Here is a 26,397-nt window from a genome sequence, read left to right on the forward strand (position 1 = left end):
AATGGTCTGCATTTGATCTCATGTAGCAGCAACTGGTAATTCTTGCAACTTGGTTAGATAGGCGCTATCTAAACAGCCAGTCCTGAAATTCCAGGCTCCACCCCTTTCACTGTGTGTGTGTGTGTGTGTGTGTGTGTGTGTGTGTGTGTGTGTGTATATATATATATATATATATATATATATATATATATATATATATATAGTTTTTTATATATGGCCAGAAACAAATGGAAAAGCACAGAGATGGCCTCACTTGCAATAGACTACAAACCCCTGCTCTTTTCGGGGGGGGGGGGACAAGGGCCTCGTTTGTGTGATAACTTCCAGAAGAAGCATTGCAGATCTGCAGCTGCAGAAACAGCAGAGAGCGTTTTGGCGCCTGACAGGCAAACAGGTTTATAATGGCATGAGCTTTTAGGGACAGAGGCTACAGCATCAGGTGCAGCCACAAAACCTAGGCCGCAATCATTCTTTCATTCTTTAAGGCGAAATGGTGCTTTCTATACAATGTCATAATCCCGCTCCAACAGATCCAGCATGCAGTGAACATGGATGATGGAAGTTGCAGCCGCCATTTTGGACACCTCTGCTTCAACAATTCAATAATAATAATAATAATAATAATAATAATAATAATAATAATAATAATAATAATAATTAATATTTATACCCTGCCCATCTGGCTGGGTTTCCCCTGCCACTCTCGGCGGCTTACAACATATCTAAAAACATAAGAAAAACATAAATCCTTAAATACGTCCCTAAACAGGGCTGCCTGTTTGTTACATTTGTGTGAGATGCGCACACAGCATCAACACTGAATATTCCCACCAGACCCTTCACTCCCAAATAGTGTGAGTGAAAAGGTATTTCTGTTCAAATAACTCCAAACTGCCTGCATAATTCTGCACAGAACAAGACTGTGAAATATGCACCTCGAAGGGCCCTTGTTTCTAGATCCTCCGTCTTCAAATCCTATCGGCAAGCTTACCTTTCTTCCCTCTCCCTTTTCTGCTTCCGAGCATGGCGATCCATGACGCTCGTTTTGGTTCTCGTCTTTTTCCAGGAGTAGTAGAACTTCACCAGGCTTGCTATCGATTTGTCAGGAAGCTGTGGAACACAGAATATTTGGGAGCATTGAGACACCCTGCGTTACTCATGCACCAGCAGAAAACAGCCATGACCCATTGTGAGCAGAAGTTGATAACTGTTGTGTTGGACAGGGCAAAATCTGATTCTGGGATTGCTTGGGGGTGAGCTGGCACTTGCCTGAACCAGCAGCAGCACACAAAAGGCTGGTGCATGGGTTTTCTGGAAAATCCAAATGCAGGTGCCATTCCAGAAACCGAACACAACACAACACAACACAACAGGCAAGTGAGTGCATTATCACAGCCAATGACTTACGTATTTCTGATCTCTGACCCACGGTTGGGTTGCACAGCAACCTAAAACGGGTCGAAACAGCAGCACTGCCACCACTCAAACAGGTGTCAAAAATTAAGAAGTGGGTCCCCAAATGCATGTTGAGGACTACTAACTTAAAATCACAAAATGAAGAGGTACACATGGGCTTGGTTTGCGCATAACACCAAGCCACGGTTTGTTCAGCCCAAGTATTGCTCGTCTGAATGTGCAAAGCCAGCCAAGCTTTGGAGAAGCAACCCATGGTTTAGGTGCTCACACGTGATGATGAGAAGCTCGTGGTTTGTTGAACAAGCCATGGTTAAAACAAACCATGGATTAGCATTATATGCGAACACAGCCATTGAAAGGCAACAACTTGACGGTGCTTCAGTTGGTTGCTTCTTAATGATTCCTTTTATTTGGCTTTCAGTGGAGAGGCTGGTCTTATAACTTGCCTCACGTTCCGTAACACAACACCTTCCCTTTTCAAGTTTGCATGTTTTTCCCCCTCCCACCAACTCCTACCCAAGTTAGTCTTGCTGTATTTTCACTTAAACACTAATTACATTATCAGTTGTTCTGCTTTTACTGCTAGACAAGCCCAGCTTTAGAAAAAGCAATTTGCAATTAAAGAGCTGTCTCTCAATTGCATTTTTTCTTTTTTTCCTTTTTAAAAAAGAATGTGCTTACAACCTGAAAAGGGGCAATTTTGCGTATCATTTCATCCTCTCATAGCACCTTATGTCCTCTGAAAACATATTGATAATGGCTGAGTTTCATCCACTGGTTCTCATATTCTACGGAAGGGGTCCTGCTTTGGGGAGACCAAAGTTCCTCAGATCCTGAGGCAAGGCAAGTCATATTCTCTTCACTAGCCAAGATAATGATAATGATAATAATAATAATAATAATAATAATAATAATAATAATAATAATAATAATAATAATAATTTATACCCCACTCATCTGGCTAGGTTTCCCCAGCCACTCTGGGCGGCTCCCAACAGAATATTAATAATAATAATAATAAAGCTATGGATGAGCTAAAGGGTATCCTTACTGATTTACACTGGATTTCTGAGTGTAATTTCTACCCTAGTTGCCTCCTTCATCCCAGCTGCTGACCTGATGGCTGCTTTTATAGTTTATTGCTTGGCTTTTAGAGTGAGGTGTTAGACAGGTTCGTGGATGGGGAGCCTTAGGCCTGGAAACCAAATGTGGCCCTCCATACTTTTCCATCTGGCTCTCAGGACCCTCTCCAGGCCACACATGATCTCACCGGTTTTTCTTTGCACCTTCACTGAGTACTTTTGCCTGGCTGGGGTGTGTTCCTCAAACTCTGGTTGTGCTTTATTTTATTTTTTGCTTGGCTCAGATGGAGGACAGAAAGAGTGGCATGCAAGGGCATGGAAAACAGCCCACTAAACTCACATTTGCTGCTCTGCCTACTCTTGCTCCTGGCCCCACCCACATGGCCTATGAAAGGATGTCCAGAACGGAAGTGTCCTTCTTCTAGGCTTTTAGAAGTCTCTGCTAGGTCACTAGTCTGTTATGATTGGTGCCACAATCTACAACACCAAGCCGCATTGCAAAGGCCTCTGAATGATCCACTGTGGGAGAAAAGGCTGGCACTGGGTTCAACGTATGGGTGCAAAAGAGGGTGCAAGTATAAAAGACAGAAAGGCCAAGCTTCGGGCTTATGCCAAAGTCAGCTAGTCAGTCACACAGCGCTTTAAGAAAGGGCCCCGACTGACTCCAGCTACGAAAGCTGAGGCCGCTAAACGTACTCTTGGGTTGCAGTATTGTTTAGGACAGCGTTTCCCAAACTTGGGTCTCCAGCTGTTTTTGGATTACAACACTCATCAACCCCAGCTAGCAAGACCAGTGGACAGGGATGATAGAATCATAGAGTTGGAAGAGACCACAAGGGCCATCCAGTCCAACCCCCTGCCAAGCAGGAAACACCATCAAAGCATTCCTGACAGATGGCTGTCAAGCCTCCGCTTAAAGACCTCCAAAGAAGGAGACTCCACCACACTCCTTGGCAGCAAATTCCACTGTCGAACAGCTCTTACTGTCAGGAAGTTCTTCCTAATGTTTAGGTGGAATCTTCTTTCTTGTAGTTTGAATCCATTGCCCCGTGTCCGCTTCTCTGGAGCAGCAGAAAACAACCTTTCACCCTCCTCTATATGACATCCTTTGATATATTTGAACATGGCTATCATATCACCCCTTAACCTTCTCTTCTTCAGGCTAAACATACCCAGCTCCCTAAGCCGTTCCTCATAAGGCATCGTTTCCAGGCCTTTGACCATTTTGGTTGCCCTCCTCTGGACACGTTCCAGCTTGTCAGTATCCTTCTTGAACTGTGGTGCCCAGAACTGGACACAGTATTCCAGGTGAGGTCTGACCAGAGCAGAATATAGTGGTACTATTACCTCCCTTGATCTAGATGCTATACTCCTATTGATGCAGCCCAGAATTGCATTGCAGAATTGATAGCAACTGTTAGTCCCAAAACAGCTGGAGACCCAGGTTTGGGAAACACCGGTTTAGGGGTTTTTGTTGGGGGATCTTGTTGCTGTAATTGGTATTAAAAAAAATAATTGCATCTTTGTTTTAGATCTTATGATGATGTGTGCGGAAACTGTCCCGTTTGGTTGCATACTTTTCGATGTGCTTTATTTATTGTTTACAACTTTTGTTCACATTTGTGTGCAACTTTTCATGTAAGCTGCCCTGAGCGTGGTCTTAACTATGGAAAGGCTGCCAACAATTAAAATGAGGGTGATCGTTTCCATCATTATGTTGATTTCCCAATGCCATTGCACCTCCAAATGAGTCAACCCAAAATTCCCTGCTCTCAAGCCATTCTGTCCATACTCTCTACTGGCTCCCTTCTGCCTGGAACTACATTATAGCAAAGTGATGCTGGGTCTCTCTTCCTTTTTAAGTATGTCACGAAACCCATTATACATCCTTGAAGCCATGGGTATATCGACTTTGCACTCATCTCCCATTGAAAAGAAGCACTGAGACTGCACTCACTTTGCCATTTATCCGTCCACCCTTGGCTATGTCTCTCCCACGGCTGAAATTTAGAGTGCAAGCTCCTCCTGAGTCACATTTTGGCTCATGTTCCTGTGTAAAGTACCATACATCCATGGCTGGTGCAACCTGGTGACCTGAAGTGACTAATTATGCCGTCGTCCTCATAACAGTACCGAATGCCACAAGAATTCACTTCTAAGCAGGCCCTGGAAAAGCCATTTCTTCCCGAGAACCTTTCAAGCGCAGCAACCATATTTATGCCTTTGGAGTGGCTTGTTCATTTTTTGCTAGTTGCTGAAAATCAATAAGGCTCCACATGGAGAAGAAAGCCCTGCATCTTGCTCACTTGAAAGGTCGTCTTTGTTGGCTGAAATACGTAAAACCTGGTAGTCAAAGACCCTCAAACTGTGAAACAATCAAAGGCGGAATTAATTAAAGGCTTCTTTACATATTGATTCAGTTCAGGCAAACCTCCAAATCATCATTCGAAGGATTCCTCCACTCATCTTACATACCTTTCTCCCACAGTATAAATACTAACCACCGTTTTCCATCAGTCAATAGTGGTGAACCCTTCCTCTCTCTGCAGTGCTGCAGTTTGGCGCTAACCATAGTTTGTCATAATGTCCCAAATCAAGAAACTGTGGCTTGAAGTCTGAAATGAGTTTGGAGGGCAAGAGCTATCCAGTTTGCAGATTTCGACATCATGGCAAACTATGGTTAAATGGTAAAGACAAAGCCACATAGGGAAAAGGATCGTGTGAGCTTGGGGCTCTTTTCCAATCCTCCAAATCATGAAACAGAGCCAGGGGTTGGGAACATGTGGCTGGGGCTAATGCGAGTTGCAAATCCAACAACATGCAGAAGGCCAGAGGTATCCGTTCCACAAAGTCATTGTCCCCCACCCTACTCTACATCATTGGCTAAACCACAGCTGTCAACTTTTCCCTTTTTTTTAAAGGGAATTCCCTTATTCTGAATAGGATTCATCGCAATAAAAGAGAAAAGTTGACAGCTATGGGCTAAACGTCTGCCTGCACGTTACTAGTAGGAGGTGGGAGAACTCAGTATGGGATTGCCATTCTGAGTTAACAAGCCCACATCTAGCTCTGCCCTTAGACAACAAAGCCTAATTATTATTTTTAAGAACTGGTGGTAAAATAGTTAAAGAACAGGGATTAAGCTGGAAGACTTGGTGGGGCGGGGGAGTTACAGCTGTTACTTCTGCTAATTAACAGCACACAGCTTTTAGTGTGACCCTTAATCTCCAGTGAATATAAATATAAAACACTTCTGTTCTTTTCTTTTTTAAAAAAAAACCCTCAAGGAAAAGCAAGAATGCAGAGATTTGGGGAAGAGGGAGTCACTTTTTTGTACATTATTTCTCCTAGTCGATACAGCAAATTTATGCAAGAGCTGAGTTAAAATGCAATTAAAACAGATACAATACACTCCTGAGCTTCTGTCATCTTAATTTGGTTCCACCCACAACACCTATATAAACCAAATCTAGCCTTAGAAACCTTGCTGTGATCTTTCTGTACATGAATATTTTGATGGATATGTTTCAGCAATCTGAAACCTCTTTCCAGGCCAAAAAAAGGTTTATATGGGATTCCATATCACAGTGCTGTTGTCGCTGGTGTTTCATGGCAGTGGAATACTAAAATCCCCTCGCTCCATACGCCAGTATAAGGAGGGCCTGATCTCGCTCTCAGTCTGTGAATTTGCTGCATATTACACGCAACAATAATAACCTGGCCATTTTAGACTGCCAGACACTCCCATCCTTGTGAGATTAGTGACTTACCAGTTGTAGGTAAGTCTTCCTTTCGTGTGTGTGTGTGTGTGTACACAGCACTTTTCTTTTCTTGAAAAACTTAAAACCATCATGGGCAAAGCAACAACAGAGGGCTCGGGTGCAGCTGAGTAGCCCTTTATGATATAGAGTCGTACCTCGTTTTGCGTTCGCTGCAGGTTGCGAATGGCGTGGGTTACGAACATGGCAAACCTGGAAGTGTTTACTTCCGGGTTTCGCCGCGCATTCTGCGCATGCACAGAAGCGTGATACCGTGCTTCCGTGAATGCACGATATCACCGCTCAGGTTGCAGACTTTTCGGGGTGCGAACGGCACCCCGGAATGGATCATGTCTGCAACCCAAGGTACCACTGCACGTAAATATTTATCTGACAAGTTCCCTGTCGAATCTGATTATATTAGGATGAAACACTAGTCTCCATTTTGGAAGTATATCCCAGAGTGTTCATCTTGGGTCCTTTAATTTGATTTCTCCACTGTGCTGCTTTAATACAGCTGAGCAGAATCTCTCCTCCTCAGTAATTGCTTTCGACATTTTGAAGGGTAGCTTTCATTCTCATCTCTGCATTTCTGCAACCTGTTTGTTCGATTGTTTTTCTTACAATATAAATGTAAAAAGGGGGGAGTTCCCAGCACATCATCTTTTCCCCTGTGCGCCCCCCCCCCCGTGAACAAAGGCCGGGGGGGGGGGGATAAACACAAAGTCCAGAAACTCAAGCCCTTGCAACTCAGCCCTCCCGCTCCCCTCTAAAGATCCCTGTGCCTTCCTAGATGGTCAAAGCATCTCAATTGGAAAATCTACTTGAGATCATCCAAACCCAACACGTGTCGCAGCACTTGCTTTTGAAGCCAGGGCTCTCACGCCTTCGCGCTCAGGCCTCAGTGACGCCTCACCATTTGCTGAATACGGTGAAATGTTTTTCCGTGGAAACTGAAAGCCTGCTCGAACAAGACTTTGTCTTCAACCGTCCATTCGTCTGGGAAGGGGGTGAAGTTGGGCAGGTCAGCCAGAGATTTCTCAATGTTGTGCTTGTGCCAAAACAGCATCCCCAGGGCCTGGAGGAAAGGAAGAGAGAGTTAGCATGGATAAGTGCAACAAAATGTGGACCCACAACCAAAGGGAAACAACCGTCACCCTGGCAATTTCCCTGTAAGTAAAAGGGCCAACACTTCTACCCTTAGTTTAGTTCGTAGGTTTTAGGGCTTGGGCTGTATTCAGATGCTTTCTGATAACCTTCTGGCAGGCGCACTGCTTTCTCTCCGTACGGAGAACACAGATGTTCTTTCTGGAAGTGAAAAGCTGGCCTTGCATCCACACAGTGCTGCTTTTAAAGCAGGAACCATCGGCTAGGAACAATTCCTTCCCAGTTCACAACACATGCTAATCTTGAACCGATCCATTCAAAGCACAGTTGAGTCCCTGAGCAGTTTCCACAAGACTTCTAAAATCTTTACACCACTTGGTATCTTTCTCGGAACTGAATTGATTTTGTTTACGTGCTGTTGTTTTAGGCTGTTTTCACATTTCTAACGTGTGTGTGTGTGTGTGTGTCCAATCATAGATTTAATATTCCTATATAATTTAAGTGTTCTAGATGTATTATAGATGGAGGGCACAAGGAGAAGGGGACAACAGAGGATGAGATGGTTGGACAGTGTTCTCGAGGCTACTGGCATGAGTTTGGCCAAACTGCGAGAGGTGGTGAAGGATAGGCGTGCCTGGCGTGCTCTGGTCCATGGGGTCACGAAGAGTCGGACACGACTGAACGACTGAACAACAAAGATGTATTATATTGTAAATTGCTTCGGGGGTGCCTCGTGGGAAGAAAGGAGGGGACAGCTATTGGGTTGTTTTTGTTTTTATTATGTATTTTGTGGTTTTATATCTTGATTTTATTCTGTGAACCGCCCTGAAAACCCCGGGGTATATGGCAGTATATCAATTCTAATAAATAATAATAATAATAATAATAATAATAATAATAATAATAATAATAGAAATAGCAGACCACACGTGTGAACTACTGAACATGCAGATGGAGTCCAATGTACAAACCACGCCTTTAATTTTGTTTTGAACATCTTTGGGCATAACCTACACAATGGGGAGCAGCGCTCCTGAAGAGCAAATGAACTTCAGATGAAGTCCTCAGATCTGGTGGTCATGGCTGTACTGTCACAGAATGAGCCGGAGATTCTGCTTCCCTTGTTTATTTATTATCTGCCTTTCGCCACCAGGGTGGGTTACAGCAATTTCAAAAGGCATTCAAATTAAAAACCCATTCAAAACAAATTGCTGTCAAGAGAATAGGATGGGTGGCGGCTTCAGACAGAAGTTAAGACTTTGCAGTTCTCCCATCCCACCCCCCTTTCGCTGGCCCCTGCTGCCCACCCTGCCACTCTTACTGGAAACCCAGCCAGATGGGCGGGGTAGGTAGGTAGGTGTGTGTGTGTGTGTAAATTTATTATTGTTACTACTACTACTACTACTACGCTGGCCGCTGTGGCCTCTGCCACCCGCTTTCTTGTTCGCTGGTCTGCATTGCCTGGCTCACCATGGTTTGAATCCCCGCGACGGGGTGAGCTCCCGTTGCTCAGTCCCAGCTCCTGCCAACCTAGCGGTTCAAAAGCACGTCAAAGTGCAAGTAGATAAATAGGTAAACGGCGTTTCCGTGCGCTGCTCTGGTTCCACCAGAAGCAGCTTACTCGCGCTGCCTACGTGACCCGGAAAAACTGTCTGCGGGCAAATATCGGCTCCCTTGGCCAGTAAAGCGAGATGAGTGCCACAACCCCAGAGTCGTTCGCGACTGGACTTCACTGTCAAGGGTCCTTCACACTCACACACACACACACACACAATATCTCCGTGTGTTATATATGTATATCATTCGAATGCAGAGTAAAAAATTGTATCTTCATTGTAAAACAAAAGCCACACAATGAAGGTGCCAGATACACCTCTTTAGAGAGGGATTTCCACAACTTAGGCGCAGCTAAGAAAGAATGCCCTCTCCTGGGCTGGCCACCCCTCCAAACTTCTGAGGGCCCCTACTGCTGGCTTTAATGCCCGAGACAGTATGTAGGTGTATGCCCGGGTGTTTGTTTCTTAGTTAGCTAAGACAGAAGCCATTCAAGATCAGCATGATACATTTGGGAAGGGTGGTACAAAGAATGTCTGGAAAGTCCATCTAACTAAATTCTCTTGTACAGAAGAGTCCCAAAGCTGAAGGCACAGCGTCACCTCTGAACCCAGGTTCTATCTGCTGCACGATCCAGTCTTTCCTCCCTATTCCCTCCATCTGTTGGTTAAAATGCCCTGGGGGGAAAAAACCTCTTAATTCTCTACAAGTTATATATAGATCACATATCTCTTGGCCAAAACATTTTGACTCAGGTTATTCAAAGTGAAAGCGCCAACTTTGATACTGGGATTTCCCTCCCCTCTGAGCCCATTTTGCAATGCAAATCATGATTTATTTATTTTTTTAAAGGTTTTTCTTCATTGGTAGAAAAGTCATCACTTCGTGATTTCCTGAAGCTCCACAATGGTCGGCACAAGCAAGACCTTCCTGCTCCGTTCCGTGTCATCACACACTCATTGCCCAACATCTAGGGAGTTTTCCTTCTTGGAATTCCCTTCAACATGACTCACTGTGAAAATAATCTTTTTTTACATGAAATAGTAGTTTCTTCCTTTCCACCCCTTTCTAACCTCTCAGTAGGGACGGTGCCTCGTGGAATAATGGAATAACCAAAGCTTAAAGTTATGCATTTCTCCACTTATTCAACAGTTAAGTGGATCCTCTTTCCCTTCTTCTCCAAATCTACCTTAGTTGCATGCGTCATAATGCACCAGTAGTATCCAATTTAGGCTGTGTACACGCCATACATTTAAAGAACATGGCTTTCTCCCAAAGAATCCTGGGAATTGTAGCTTGTTTGGAGAGCTGGAGCTTGTAACTTCTGCGAGGGGTAAACTATAATTCCCGGGATTCTTTTGGGAGGATCACAGAAACCTAGAACTATAGAGATGGAAGGGAACCTGAGAGTCATCTAGGCTACCCCCCTGCAATGCAGCCATCCTTGGGTGGGCTCAAACCAACAACCTTCTGGTTAATAGCCAGACACAATGACCCATAGCACCACACCCATGGGGTGGTGTTCTTTAAAGAAGAAGAAGAAGAAGAAGAAGAAGAAGAAGAAGAAGAAGAAGAAGAAGAAGAAGAGGAGTTTGGATTTGATATCCCGCTTTTCACTACCCGAAGGAGTCTCAAAGCGGCTAACATTCTCCTTTCCCTTCCTCCCCCACAACAAACACTCTGTGAGGTGAGTGGGGCTGAGAGACTTCAGAGAAGTGTGACTAGCCCAAGGTCACCCAGCAGCTGCATGTGGAGGAGTGGAGAAGCGAACCCAGTTCACCAGATTACGAGTCTACCACTCTTAACCACTACACCACACTGGTGTTTAAAGGCTCCGTCCATACACACCATACATCTAGACAGATAGATCTAGGAAATGGGTACATAGGAAAGAAAGAGAGGCACCCAGATGCATACTATGATATTTTCAACTGGCCAGAAGAGATACAGAAAAGCATGCATTCATTTTTCTCTCATCTGCTACCCCAAAGGTTCAAAACGAAACGGAAACATGTGTAATTAAAACAATCACATATCTACCCCCACTTCTATCCTCTCCTTCCTTTGTCATATTCAGGTGTCAGTTTTAGACTGGGCAGGAACCAGCTTTATTATATCCCAGAGCATATAGCCTACGCATGTTATCCTCACAACAACCCTGGGAGGTGCATGAGGCTGAGAGTAAGCAATTGCCCGAAGGTCACCCGGTGAGTTTCATGGCTCAGTGGGGATTTCAACCCTGAACTCTCAGGTCCTAGTCCAACACCCTAACCACGACACCACACTGGCTTCCTAGAGTACTTCTGCTGTGGGGCAGCTATATAAATTAGGTAGGTAGATAAATTTGGCGAAAGCAAAACATATTTTCCTTGAAGCTTGCATTCATTTAATTGTGAACTGTTTTTATTTGGGGTTTTAATCTGTTGTAAATTGCATTAAGATTTTTTCTTTAAAAGATAAAGCGGTATAAAATTGTTGTAGTTGTTGTTGTTGAAGGTAAAGGTACCCCTGACCGTTAGGTCCAGTCGTGGACGACTCTGGGGTTGCGGCGCTCATCTCGCGTTACTGGCCGAGGGAGCCGGCGTTTGTCCACAGGTGGCTTCCGGGTCATGTGGCCAGCATAACTATGCCGCTTCTGGCGAACCAGAGCAGCCCACGGAAATGCTGTTTACCCTCCCGCCAGAGCGGTACCAATTTATCTACTTGCACTGCGTGCTTTCGAACTGCTAGGTTGGCAGGAGCAGGGACCGAGCAATGGGAGCTCACCCCGTCGTGGGGATTTGAACCGCCGACCTTCTGATCGGCAAGCTCAGTGGTTTAGACCACAGCGCCACCCACTATAATATTAATAATATTATTATTAAATAGCACAAAAAAATTCCTATACATTCTGTTGTGAGAACTGTAACCTGGATTTAAGGCGCCATTGGCTTATACATCTTCGTTTCTAACTCTCCTTCACAATTTATGGCCACACACATTCTTCTGAACACCTGAAGGTGTGATGGCCTGGGAGTCAGACTCTGATGCTGAACCTGAGGGATCCCAGCCTGCACAGGATTCCCCGCCTCCAGAACCAGCTGAGCCGGGGCCAGGGCTTGAGCCTGAAGGATCCCCACCTGTGCTGGATCCCCAGGTGCAGGCATCAGCAGAGTCTGCTCTGGCTCCTGATGGGAGGGAGGACCCATTGCCTGCAGGTGCTCCACTCCCAGCCTCTTCAGAGGAAGCTGAGGCATCCCCTGGGTCCAGTAACCCACCAGCCTCTCCTGAGCTACAGAGGCTCAGGGCAGAGAGGCGAAGGGAGTTAAGTGTCTGCAGGAGGAGTGCTCGCCTCCAGGCCCGGAGGAGAGGCGAGTCTCCAGAGGATCGGGGCGGTCCTAAGCATAGGGCCAGATAAAAGCCAGCCAGACCCAGCCCAAGTTGCGTGAGCAACATAGTTGCAAGCGTGTGCTCAACCTGCAACCTTGTGCCTGAACCTGCCTTGGACCTTGACCTGCTCCCTGCCTCGCTCCCCGCCGGACTGACCTCCTTTGGACCCCTAGACCCAGGACTGGACTTGGACCTCGCTTCATGGACAAACCCTTGGGGCCAGCACAGTTTGCTCACGCCACACCCGCACTCCCCCTTCACTGGGGTGCGTTCGGGAGGAACTAATAGCCATGGCTGACCAGGCGGCTGCGCTGGTGGCATTGGCCCAGGAGAACCAGGCCTTGACCCACACCGTGCAGCAGCTAAGCAATGTGGTTACGGCGCTTCAGCAGCGTTTGGATGCCTTACCGGCTCCTGGGGCCGCCGCCCCAGCTCCTGGCAAGTACCCCGTGGCCCTGCCAGAGAAATTTGATGGGTCCCCAGCCAGCTTTCCCATGTTTCTCGCCCAGGCCAAGCTGTATATTCAGGGGCGAGCTCGGGATTTCCCCGACGACCGCACCAAGGTGCACTTCCTGATCAGCTTGCTGAAGGACCAGGCGGCCAAGTGGGCGTTGCCGCTGCTCCGGCAAGACTCCCCCTTGCTGACAGACTATACGGGGTTTTGCAATCTTCTGGAAACCACGTTTGCCAACCCTCAGAAGGGGAGTCAAGCCAATCGGGCAATTCGGCGGTTGAAACAGGGCAAGTCCACAGTGGCCACCTACGCCACAGAATTTCGGCTGCTGGCGCAGGACTTGACCTGGAACGACTCTGCACTGCGGGACCAGTATCTCGAGGGACTTTCAGACGAGGTACTGGATCAGCTGGCCACGTTGGATCGCCCTGCCACACTGGATGCCCTCATCCAACGGAGTCTGCAGATAGATGATCGGTTGGAGGACCGTCGCCAGGCCCGGGGCCGCCGGCACTCCGGGCTCCCAGCGCCGGTGCTTCCCTGCAGTTCCATGGCCAGAGCTGAGTCATTGGAGGAGCCGATGCAGCTCGGGGCAGCGCGGCCTCGCCTCTCCCCCTCGGAAAAGACTCGGCGTCGGGAGGGGAACCTGTGTCTCTACTGCGGTGGGAGTGGACACTACGCCCGAACCTGCCCTGAGAAACGCCAGCCGCAGGTGAAACGGCCAACCCCAGTAGCCGATGGCCCAGGCTACCTGGGGCCCCAAGCATCGCATGATGGGCCCTCACCAGTGGAATTGCAACACCTCATGATACCGGTGCGTCTATACCCCCCCGGTGGGCCCTGGATTCTCACCCACGCTCTGGTGGATTCGGGGGCAACCCGCTCCTATATGGACTCTGCCTTCGCCACTCAGCATCAGGTGCCGCTTCAGAACAAGCCGGAACCAGTACAGGTGGAGGCAATTGACGGACGGCTCCTACGCTCGGGCGCGGTTACTCGGGAGACCCAGCCCTTGGTCCTGTGCTACCAGCAGCACCGGGAGGTGCGAACCCTGGACATTGCCACCATGCCCCGGTTTCCCCTGGTGCTTGGGATGGACTGGCTGGAGTCGCACAATGTTCAGATCGACTGGGTCAATCGGACTGTACGCTTCCCAGACCCGGGTTCCCATGCTCAGTCCGAGTTAGTAGCAGCTGCTCCCATGGGGCAGGCTGTGTCAACGCTCCCTGCCGTGTACCAGGACTATTTAGACGTGTTCGAGGAACAGGGAGCAGACCAGCTGCCACCTCATCGGTCCTTCGACTGCGGCATAGACCTCCAGCCTGGGGCGCCCCTGCCTGTAAGCCGCCTATATTCTCTTTCGGAGCCAGAGCGTGAAGCCTTGCAGGACTTCCTTCGCAAGAACCTGGAACGCGGGTTCATTAGGCCCTCTACCTCACCCACTGCCGCTCCTGTACTCTTCGTTAAGAAGAAGTGTGGGGAGCTTCGCCTCTGCCATGACTACCGGGCCCTGAATAAGATCACCATCCCAGACCGGTACCCCTTGCCCCTTATTGCAGAATTGCTGGAGCGGGTGCAGGGGGCGCAGATGTTCACCAAACTGGACCTCCGAGGGGCCTACAACTTGATTCGGATCCGTGCCGGGGACGAGTGGAAGACGGCATTCGGGACCCGGTATGGGCAGTTTGAATACCTGGTTATGCCGTTCGGATTATGCAACGCACCCGCCGTGTTTCAACGGTACATCAACCACGTGTTCCAGGACTTGCTAGACAAATACGTGGTGGTGTACCTAGATGATATTCTGATTTATTCCCGTGACCCAGCCCGTCACGAGAGTCATGTTCGGTCCGTGTTGCAGCGCTTGCGGGAGCACCGCCTGTATGCCAAGCTCAGCAAGTGCGAGTTCCACCAGCGGTCAGTGGACTTCCTTGGACACCGACTCTCCCCTGACGGGGTGCAGATGGACCCTGGGAAGGTGGCTGCGGTTCGAGAGTGGGCAGCGCCCCGGAACCGCAAGGACTTACAGCGGTTCCTAGGGTTCGCCAACTATTACCGGACCTTCATTGCAGATTATGCTCATCGCACCACCCCATTAACCCGACTGCTGCGCCCCAAGACACCCTTCTCCTGGGATGAGGAGGCTGAAGTGGCATTTCAGGGGTTGAAAGCCTGTTTCCAGAGGGCGCCGATTTTACAGCATCCTGATCCCTCTCGTCCCTTCGTGGTGGAGACTGATGCCTCCAGTACGGCTCTCGGTGCCATCCTGTCTCAGCAACACGGACCCGATGCGCCGCTGTTACCCTGCGCCTACTACTCCCGGCAGCTCCTTCCGGCGGAGCGTAACTATACCGTGTGGGAGCGGGAACTACTGGCCATCAAGGTGGCCTTTGAGGTCTGGCGCCATCATCTTGAGGGGGCACGACACCCGGTGGAAGTGAGAACGGACCACCGGAATCTGGAGTACCTCCAGACCACCCGCAAGTTGAACCAAAGGCAGATCCGGTGGGCGCTGTTTTTCTCCCGGTTCCAGTTCCGGATCCGCTACATCCCTAGCTCCCAAAACCGGAAAGCGGATGCCCTGTCCCGGAAACCCGAGGACGTCGCAGACACTGTACAGCAGGCAGTACCGACGACTATCTTACCACCAGCCACATTCCTGGCCACTCAGGAGGCCAAGCCACTGCAGGCTCGGGTGCGAGAACAGCAACGGGTCGACGCTTGGGCTCAGGAACGGCTCCGGGAACTGTCTGACGGGTCATGCCCTCGATATCCAGGGCTGGCCCTGCACCAGGGCCTACTGCTGCACCAGGGTCGTCTATACATCCCACCAGGACCATTGCGGGCTGAGGTTCTCCAGATGTCCCACGATGCCCCAGCAGCAGGGCACTTTGGGCGGTACCGGACCACTCATCTGGTAAGCCGGGAGTTCTGGTGGCCCCGCCTGAAGGCTGATGTGGCACGCTATGTTGCTGGTTGCGATGTCTGCCGGCGGGCCAAGGGTCCTACTGGGCGACCCCCCCGGTCTGCTCCAGCCATTACCAGTCCCACCACGTCCCTGGCACACGGTCTCACTGGACTTTGTGGTAGACTTGCCCCCATCTCGTCACTGTACCTGCCTCCTGGTTTTCACGGACCATTTCACTAAGATGGTGCACTGTGCCCCCTGCCCGTCCATACCCACAGCTAAGGAGACGGCTCAACTGTACATGCAGCACATCTTCCGCCTGCATGGCCTTCCCGAGCGTGTGGTTTCTGACCGCGGCGTCCAGTTCACATCCCACTTCTGGCGAGCCCTGCACCAGACCCTTGGGACGGAGGTCTGTCTATCTTCGGCCCACCACCCGCAGACCGATGGCCAGACGGAACGGGCAAATGCGGTGCTGGAGCAGTACCTCCGGTGTTACTGCAGCTTCCAGCAGGATGACTGGGTCGATCACTTGCCATTGGCGGAGTTCGCCTACAACAATGCAGTGAACGCCTCCACCCAGCAGACCCCGTTCCAGGCCTCCTACGGCTACCATCCACGTTTGTTCCCGGACGTGCTGCCAGCTTCCGCGGTCCCCGCAGTGACAGGCTGGCTTCAGGAGCTTCAGTCCCAGCAACAATTATTGATGGAGCAACTGCGCCAGGCCAAGGACGCATACAAGGCCCAGGCTGACCGACATCGTCAGGAGGGGCCAGAACTCCATGTTGGCGATCGGGTGTGGCTCTCTACCCGTCACCTGCATCCTTCTCGGCCCTCACGAAAGCTGGATGCACGGTTTGCCGGCCCATTCACCATCACTGCGCAGGTGTCACCGGTGGCGTTTCGCCTCCAGTTACCTCCATCACTCAAGGTTCACCCAGTATTCCACCGGTCCCTACTTAGTCCAGTCGCCCCGCCCGACGAGTTCCACCCAGACAATCCACGACCGCAGCCAGTTTTGGTTGAGGGGGAGCCTGAGTACGAGGTGGAGCGCATTCTCGACTCACGATACCGCAGGGGGAAGCTCCAATACCTCATCGACTGGAAGGGGTATGGGCCTGAGGATCGTTCATGGGAACCAGTGGAAAACGTCCACGCACCTGCCTGCCTCCGTGATTTCCATGCAGCTTACCCCAGCAAGCCTGGTCCGGCCCCTCAGTTGAGGGGGAGGCCTGGGAGGGGGGATGGTGTGATGGCCTGGGAGTCAGACTCTGATGCTGAACCTGAGGGATCCCAGCCTGCACAGGATTCCCCGCCTCCAGAACCAGCTGAGCCGGGGCCAGGGCTTGAGCCTGAAGGATCCCCACCTGTGCTGGATCCCCAGGTGCAGGCATCAGCAGAGTCTGCTCTGGCTCCTGATGGGAGGGAGGACCCATTGCCTGCAGGTGCTCCACTCCCAGCCTCTTCAGAGGAAGCTGAGGCATCCCCTGGGTCCAGTAACCCACCAGCCTCTCCTGAGCTACAGAGGCTCAGGGCAGAGAGGCGAAGGGAGTTAAGTGTCTGCAGGAGGAGTGCTCGCCTCCAGGCCCGGAGGAGAGGCGAGTCTCCAGAGGATCGGGGCGGTCCTAAGCATAGGGCCAGATAAAAGCCAGCCAGACCCAGCCCAAGTTGCGTGAGCAACATAGTTGCAAGCGTGTGCTCAACCTGCAACCTTGTGCCTGAACCTGCCTTGGACCTTGACCTGCTCCCTGCCTCGCTCCCCGCCGGACTGACCTCCTTTGGACCCCTAGACCCAGGACTGGACTTGGACCTCGCTTCATGGACAAACCCTTGGGGCCAGCACAGAAGAGCTCTTCTGCTTAGCTCCTATCTGTGCCTTTTCCTGCTCCTGAACCATCTTAAGAGTCTGTAGAGATGCTGTGCCAGTGAATGTCCTTCTTGGCAATTTAGAAACACAGGCGAAGCTCGCCTGTCTAGGCAGGCATTTAGCGGGTTTATGTTTCATGACATCATTTACTGGTCTTGTGTGTTTTGCTGTGTGTCCTATTGTACTGCGGATTTTTTTTTAAGGTATTAGCCTTTGTTGTTTGTTTGTTATATATACGTTTTGAGCAAGACTTTAATGTTTCCAGCCAGCCTGACCTTTTACGGAGAGGCAAGATATTAAATGTGCTTGTTTATACATAAATACACCCAAGAATGGCAGATAAAGATCATGTCAAATGGCATCTACATGGGTATGGTTTACTCCTTGCCTGCCCACCCCACACCCCCCACACCTTATTTTGGTTAGAAACAGGAGTAAAACATCCCCACAGTGGTTTAAATTTTTTTTAAGATGTGTAGGCTAAGAAACGGAAACGATAACAAAATCCAACGTACTGGGAATGATTAGTAAAATATCTGCTTATTCCAGACATCAAAAAATTAATTGCATTGGTCCAAAGGGGCGAAGGAAGACTGCAGTACAACAGTCTGGTTAGCAGATGAATTTGTTTCATTAACAACTGGAATGCAAGTTACGGACTTGCAGAGTGTTGGGACTAGGATCTGGGACACCAAATTTCACCTACCTCACAGGGTTGTTGTGAGGATTAAATGAAGAGACCTATGTAAACCACCTTGAGCTCCTTGGAGAAAAGGTGGGATATAAATGCAATCAATCAATCAATCATCCATTTAGAAAAAGTCATCATTTGGTTAATAGGACACTATAATTTTTTGAATTGTTTTAGGTACCTGCTCCATGTTGTAGCCGTGCTTTTCTTTTGCAATAGCGATGTATTCATCCACTGGAGAGAATTGGGAAGAGAGAGGGGGAGAGAGAAAGAGAATTAGATATTGAGCAACAAAAGCTTCGGAAAAGCACAAAATTCCCCTCCGTGCAGAATAGACAATGCACACTTCTGATCCTCTGAACGCAAGAAAGTAAGTTATCGAAACTGCCTATCTATTATTATGACTTATCACTTATAAAGCACCTACAATTTGCTAAGCAACGCACAGGGATTAAAAACAACAAGAGAGTCCCTGCCCACAGCTTTACAACTGGAAAGGCTCAGAACAACAACAACGGCGAAGTGGGCTGCGGAGGGAAAACTGGATGGGAAGATCAATTATTGAAGTTGCTCAAGCCCCATTTACATGCTGCTTTTTGCGTGCAGGGCACTCGCCCTTCTATGCTGCGGCGAGGCCACGCTCCTCGCCCCAATGCCACATCAGCGCTAGACCCGCCAGCGGAGCACGGCCCTCTGCAATGGAACCCCCAAGTACAAGCAGCTTCTCACACGACGGAGACCCCCCCCCCAATTCCTTGGAGATCCTGTTCTCCCCGAGCCCCTACATCTGCGCAAGAAACTCTGCATTGCCAGGGGACGGAGCAAGCATCTCCCCATTCTGGATTGAAACCATGGGTGCCCCTCTGCCAGCGGCACAGCGTATGCCCGCACTGCCTGGGGCAGGTGAGGGGAGTGCGCCAGCAAGGGGGCAGGGGCGCAGAGGGTGCCCCCAGGGTTAGGAGAGGGGTGGGGAAGCTGCTGCCCACTCGCCTTCTCTCTCTCTCTCTCTCCCCCTCCCCCCTCCCCGATTAAGCCTGCCCCAGGGGGGCACAGCTGTACCAGGCACAAGCACTGCAGTCAGGGCTCTGCTCCTTTTGGCACAGAGCCAGGCTCCGAAGAAGAAGCCTGCTGTGTGTGCACCCCCTCTCAAAATTGCTCCCAGAGCCAAGGCCGCCACGGCACCCCCTATGCTATGCCTCTGCACAAATGACTCTCAGCTAAACCCAGCAGGGACAAAGCTCTCTCCTCTTCCATTTCTTCAATCCCAGCAGTGTTTTCTGTCTGATGGGGAATGAGCAAGTAAGCTCCCTGTTGCTGGACAGCCGAGGTTTTCCCCATGTCATTATTTCTTTCCTGGGAGGCAGCCTCCCTGGGCCTTGGGATATTGTATCCTGAACGCACTGCACACCACAGCCCACGTGGCGAGCTCTGCAGAAACATGAATGTGCATAGGAAATGTCAAGTATTTCACCGTCAGGAACACAGCGTGGCTGACCAGTCTCGTTTTCTTCTTATCAGTGGGCGTCTCTCTGCACCTACGACCTGCAGAAGCTGCCTTTCCTATGCTAAATCGACATTGTTGAGCGCTGCCTTTTTATGACTTCGTTCCTGAAGCAGCTAGAAAACCCTCTGATGTCTTGGGGAGAGGGTCACTGGGCAGGGAGGGCTAATGAGGTCACCAGAGGCAGGGCAAGTGTGCTATGGTTCCACTCCCTTCCAAAGATAGCAGTGTACAGCTCAGCAGAAACTCTCCAAGGGACAACACTACGCATCATCAGAGATCTACAACCTCTCCTAGACAATGACAGTTCTCTTTCTCAAGCTCTGGGAGGAAGACCCTTCATCGCCTACAAACAGCCACCCAATCTCAAACAGCTCCTCACCCACAATAATACAAAAACAGGACTCAACATGGACACTGGTACCAGAGCCTGCAATAAACCCAGATGCCAACTTTGCTGCCACATAAACCCGGATAACACCATTACTGGTCCCAACAACATCAAACACACCATCTCAGGACTATTTAATTGCTCATCTTCCAACATTGTGTATGCAATCAAATGCCAACAGTGCCCTTCAGCTCTCTATATTGGACAAACAGGCCAAACCCTACGCCAAAGGATAAATGGACATAAATCTGATATCAGGAATCACAAGACAGAGAAACCAGTAGGAGAACACTTCAATCTCCCAGGACATTCTATAAAAGATCTCAAAGTAGCTGTCTTAATACAAAGAAATTTCAGAAATAGACTGGAAAGAGAAGTGGCTGAATTGCAACTAATCACCAAACTTAAAACCATGGAGAAACCTGGTTTGAACAAAGACATTGGATTCTTATCTCATTATACATAACAAAGCTATCCTTAGCCATCTCACCCCTTGCCTTCCCCTGCAAGACTAATTGCAGCCGTTTAGAGTCGTCATCAGGTTTTCCACACTTATCAGCCTATCACCCATTCCCACCACCCTTCTGAGTAATACCACTCCCCACTCCCCCACTATATTTAAGGATCTGGTGACTTCTGTTTCAGTGTATCTGAAGAAGTGTGCATGCACACGAAAGCTCATACCAGCAACTAACTCAGTTGGTCTCTAAGGTGCTACTAGAAAGAATTTTCGATTTTGTTTTAATGTTGCCTGTGAAGCCGGTCGGGATGATGTGTGTATTCTGAAAGGTGGGTTATATGTAATTGTAAGGTTCAAGTACAGTAAGATGTCGAAAAGCACATTACATTATAATACTGACCATTGCAAGAAGCAACAAGGAGCAACTGATAAAATAAAGAAGTTAGTAGCGTTTATACATAAACACACTCACATTTTTAAAAATGTGTCAAATGCTTATTAGGGCAACCAAGGAATTTTATCCGGAGGGCCGAACAAAAACAATCTTTTAACACTTTGAAAGAAAGGGCTTCTTTCTGGAAGACAGCAAACAAGGCAGACATCCCCAGGGAGAGAGATCCAAACCCCAAGCGCACACAGAAGGCAGGCAAAAGTGCTAGAACTTGGCACACCCTGCTGGCCATTTACTTGGCGGTGTTCCTGCGGCCAGCAGAGCAAGATGCCGTCTGAACGAAGCTTAGGCGACGTACTGTATAGATCAGGTTGCAGAATTGCTATAATCAGGGCCGGTGCTAGGCTTTCTTGTGCCTTAGGCAAGAAACCTTCTGGCGCCCCCTGCCAAAGCCTGCTTTAGCGGGAGCCGGGGGGTGGTGTAGGGGGCAAGCAGCACCTCTCCGCTACAGCGGAGAAGCTGCTGCTAGCCCGCCCCGCCCAAGCCTGGCCAGCGCCCCCTCCATTTTGGCACCCTAGGCAATTGCCTAGTTCACCTTAATGGACGCGCCGGCCCTGGCTATAATGCATTGCAGATCAGGTTGTGGAATTTCCGGCATTTCTAAAACGAGCACGGAGAAAGCAAAGATAGAGAGAAGCTGCCCTCCATCTCTCATAACACTAGAATTCGTGGACATCCAACGAACCCGAAGGTCATAGGGTTCGGGACAGGTAAAATAAAGCATTTATTTACGCGGCGCATAGTTAAAACGAGGGGATTCGTTCCCACAAGAGGCAGTGGTGGCCACCAACTTGGGTGGCTTTGCAAGAGGGTTATAGACAGATTCATGCTATCAATGGCTACTGCCCTGATGTTCTACCTCCGCTGTGAATTCTGGTTGCTGGAAACCGCAGAAGGGGAGAGGACTATTGCATTCGGGTACTGCTTGTGGGATCCTCATAAGGATCTGGTTGGTCACAGGGTGCTGGGCGAGACAGGACACTGGCCTCATCCAGCAGGGTTCTCCTTATGCCACAGGTTAACCCCTCCCGGGTTTAAATGCCTCCTCTCTCTATTCCATTCATTTTTCTGCACCTCCCTGCTCCAGAAACTCAGTCCTTAAAGGCTCCAACATGTATATAGCACATTTCCATCATTAGCCACCCTTATCTTGAGTACAGCACAGCTGCCATTAACTGGCTTTTAGCATGAAGCAAAGTCTACCTTCCAGATATCATTTTAAGCCCACACACACCCCCGGCACGCTCCGGAAGATCAATAAAAAGCAGGGCAGATAAAAAGTTCTCTCTAACAAATTAGCCTCTTAACATCCTAATGTCTGCGGCAATTAAAGTCAGGGTTTTTACTGTCCATTAAAAGCCCCTCTCCTTGCTGCCAATTCAACTTAAGAGTTTAAAATGGATGGGGGGGAGAAGTATCCTACAGGAACAGCACCTTTAAAAGCAGCTGGAGTGACCTGTGTGTGTGTGTGTGTGTGTGTGTGTGTGTGCGCGCGCGCCATTTTAGAAATAAAAAGCAAAACGTGGTCACTGTGGCCAGTGGGGTGGATTAAACACCGGTCCATCAGTTGAGGTTGAGCATGTGAATAAGATTTTAATAGAGAAAACGAAAGCAGCTTCCCAGAACCGAAAGACGGCATGCCCCAGGAGGAAAGAGGGACGGTGATCTATTGTTTCATTACCTTGAGAAATTATTGATAGCAGATGAGAAATGTTTTGTTCGGCCTGCTTCACATTCCGCAGGCACAGGCTCCATCCTCCCCCCAAGCGCTCGCTCCTCTCGGCTCCCGCGAATAAAATGTAGTAGGGAGTTTGCACTGGGATAACCTTTTCTCTCCGAAGCAGGAAAAAGGAGGCAGGGGTCGAGAGGGGACAGGCTGCGCGGGAGCTGCCGACGGGGCGCACTCCAGGCGTTGCTGGAATCCACCAATGCAGCCACAGCAGGGCCAATGACTCATGGATGGCAAAGGGTTGAGTTCAGCAACATCTGGAGGGTACCATAGAGAAGGTGCACACATGTGGGGAAGCTCATGTGTGTTTAAGCTGCATTTGTTCCCTCTTGGAGCAGACAGCAGCACGTCAACAGAGTGGTCACATGGAAGCTACCCATTTTGACGGCAGGTGCAGCATGCTTCCTTCCATGCTCCCCTGCATGAAAAAGTTTCTGAATAGTCCAGTGTTTGTGGCAGCATTGAGATAAATTCAACAGTGTAAACAAGTTTGGGTGGATGCAATAATGGAATACTGAATGGTCTAGTTCAGGGATGTCCAACAGGTCGATCGCAATCTACTGTGCCGGTAGATCCCTGGGAGGTTTTGGTAGATCGCGGTCGATCGCTGGGTCCCTTTCCTTAGTGTTGGTAAAATCGAATCCGGCCCCACTGCCTTGCCCCACCCTCCATTGTTGCACGATTTGCAGAACAGAACAGAAGACGGAGTTTACTCAGTGAGGCTGTTTGTTTCCCCCAGAGATTTGTTGGTGAGTGGCTGTTCCTCTTTCTCCCCCAAAACCCTTTAAAATGACCTCAACCCCCCCAAAAACAGGGGTAGATCACTGCCAGCTTTTAGTTCTGTAAGTAGATTGCAATCTATTGGGAGTTGGCCACCCCGGTGTAGTTTATGTAAAATATGCAGGGATCCTTCCACTTGGCTTGGGGTGGGGCCTGACAGACTCTTAAGGACTGCTGCCCAGGAGGACTGCCTGCTGAGTGCCTGAAGGACCCTGCCCTTGCCTCTTTCCACCTGGCTTGGGGTGGGGCTTCACAAGGCCTGCAGCTGTTTTTTTTTTAAAAAAAAAATTATAATTTTTTTCTGTGTTGTTTTAGATGAGACCATCTTGGCTGTGAGCCCTGGAAGACCTGCACCCTGCTTTGCTGGCCTTTTCCCATCTGGCCTGGGAGAGAGGAGTGCGGACTGACTCCAGCTACAAAAGCTGAGGCTGTTGAACAGATTCTTGGGCTGCAGTATTGTTTACGGGGGGGTTGAGAGAACTGTTGCTGTTATTGATATTATTGTTGCATCTTTAGTTTTAGATCTTTTGATTTATGTGGAAATTGCCTCCATTTGGTTGTGTACTTTTTGATGTGTTTTATTTATTGTTTATGACCTCTGTTATGTTTGTAATTATGTAAATCTTGTCATAGCTTCAACTATGGAACGGCGGCATACAAATAAAATGAAGATGATTATGCAAAACAAACCATGGAAAGAGAAGAAGAGAAGTGATTGATATTTTAAGGTTGTTTAAATGAATATTTTAAAACTATGTAAAAAATAATAATAGTCCAGTGCAGTAGCAGAGGAAGCCTCCGCGCCACCCAGGGCGGCGCGTGGAGGCCCAACCCTTGGGATGAGGCGTTGCGACATCACGGCGCATGTCGGGACGGGCTGCGCATGCGCAGAAATGCCACATATGCACAGTCCATTGGCCCAGCGCTGCTGCTCCCGCGGCAACTGGGGGGGGGGGTCCGCTGGGCGGGCAGCCCCGTCCGTATTGCTTTACAGACGGGGCAGCCCCACAAGCCGCCGCTCGCTCGGCGGCCCACACGGTTGCCGCAGGAGCAGCGGCGCAAACTCAGATGCACTGTGCATGCCCAGAATTTCTGGGTATGCGTAGTGCATCCTGCCCGGCGCTGCTGCTCCCGCGGCAACCGGGGGAGCCACCAGGCGAGCGGCGGCTCGTGGGGCTGCCCCGGCCGGCCGTGGAGCAGCATGGACAGGGTGCCGGGCGGCGAGTAGTGGCGGGAGGGGCTGCCAAGTGTCACCCCCCTCCCCTGGGACACGGGGCGGAGCACCCTCTACGCCCTGCCCTTCCTATGTCACTGGTCCAGTGTATGAAACTAAGATATATATGCTAGGCACCAAATGGCTCTTAAACCATGGTTACAGTCGCCAAAATGGAATACCTACTTGCCAATTTTGGGCCAGACGGCTCTAAAGTCTTATTTTTCAAACGATGGCCTGACAGGGGTTGATTCTCAGTTAAACATCTGGATAGTTCAGATGACAACCGTGAGCTAGGTTAAGAGTTCTCAGAAGTTTTAAAGAAGGAAAGTCAATTGATCCAGGGACAGTCCACATATATATTGGCCTCTTCTGACTTCTTTTTCTTAATGGCTCCTGCTCCTGCTCAGGCTGCACAGAAAAAGCATTATGGTTCCTGAAATTCCTTCCGGTTGTGCAGATAAAATGTATCTGATAGAATTCTACAGGGTGTGTTCCTAGCGTGTGAAAACAGTTCAGATCCAATGACCCCCATGCATGCACCTCCAGACGGTAGAGATGTCAGGAGCCATCCTGGTGCCCAAGTATCTTCACTTGGTCTCAAGAAATGGATGGTCTTGGGCCAATCACCAACGCTCAGCCTCGCAAGGTTTTAATGAGGATAATAGAGTGGCTGGGGAAACCCAGCCAGATGGGCAGGGTATAAATAATAATAATTGATGATGATGATGATGATGATGATAAGGAGGGGAACGATCCATGCCACCACATACCTCACCTTGAGCTCCATGGAGGAAAGATGGTACAATAATGCAATAATAAACCAAATAATTTATTAGAACATTTATTTTGTGGGGTCTGCCCATAGAAGGCTCTTGGCGTTCTTGTTTCTTAATTTGGTTCGGTTGGGTTCGAATAAAGAATAACAAAGCTTCTCGCTGTCTTCCTAATTCACACTTGAGGAGCTATTTTGCCATGTCCTCCAGGAACAGGAGAGAGTGCCAGCCTCAGACATCAATGAAGAAACTGAAGAACTTAATGCAGCCTGAATGAGAGAGTTGCCATCTTCCATATTCCCCCACCCAAGAGAGTGGGAATACCTCTCAAAACATCCCAATGCAGCCTGAGAATTATCAGTGGGCATGGAATGCTAACTGGCGACTGGAGGAGAAGAACAGAAGCTATGCTTGGAGTGACTTGAATCCAGAACAGAAGCATTATTTTGTTATAGGGCCCCCCGTGTCTTTTTATGAACACCCCTTTGTTATTTTCCCAATTCATCAGATTTTATGGGGTAGCACTGGTGTAGGTGATACTGGCTTTATTCGCTAACTCATTTGTTTATATATCACTTCCTATTACCATACATTTATGTAACTCGTGTACAGTACTTCTCTCCTGCAATCCTAGCCAGCACTGATACCAAATAAGAACACTTAAGGGACAGAGAGCAGGCAACTTCTTTACGACCCTTTTTTATGGTATTTATATATCACTCCTCCAAAGATCAAGCCTGCTTGTAACACACACACACACAAACAAATAAAACACAAAATAAAACAAAGCACCGGCAATATATAATACAACAGCAGCAGTACTAGTCTTCAACAGCTAGTCTGGAAATATCAGAGCTGCCTTAAAAAGTCAGATTGCCCGTCCTTATGGC

General features: G+C 49.1%; 1 protein-coding gene across 2 annotated transcripts in view; it reads right to left on the reverse strand.

The window, feature by feature from the left end:
• Nucleotides 1–26,397, reverse strand: part of RCOR1 (REST corepressor 1) — a 145,804-nt gene that overhangs the window by 36,321 nt on the left and 83,086 nt on the right. For both annotated transcript variants that reach the window (XM_033139308.1, XM_033139298.1), the window contains exons 4-6: nt 18,388–18,440; nt 7,173–7,334; nt 992–1,110 (exon numbers count right to left, since the gene is read on the reverse strand). In XM_033139308.1, the coding sequence (XP_032995199.1) occupies nt 992–1,110; nt 7,173–7,334; nt 18,388–18,440 (334 nt within the window). The remainder of the gene's footprint in view (nt 1–991; nt 1,111–7,172; nt 7,335–18,387; nt 18,441–26,397) is intronic.

The sequence above is a fragment of the Lacerta agilis genome, chromosome 1 (genome assembly GCF_009819535.1).
Source record: "Lacerta agilis isolate rLacAgi1 chromosome 1, rLacAgi1.pri, whole genome shotgun sequence".
NCBI classification, from domain to species: domain Eukaryota; kingdom Metazoa; phylum Chordata; class Lepidosauria; order Squamata; family Lacertidae; genus Lacerta; species Lacerta agilis.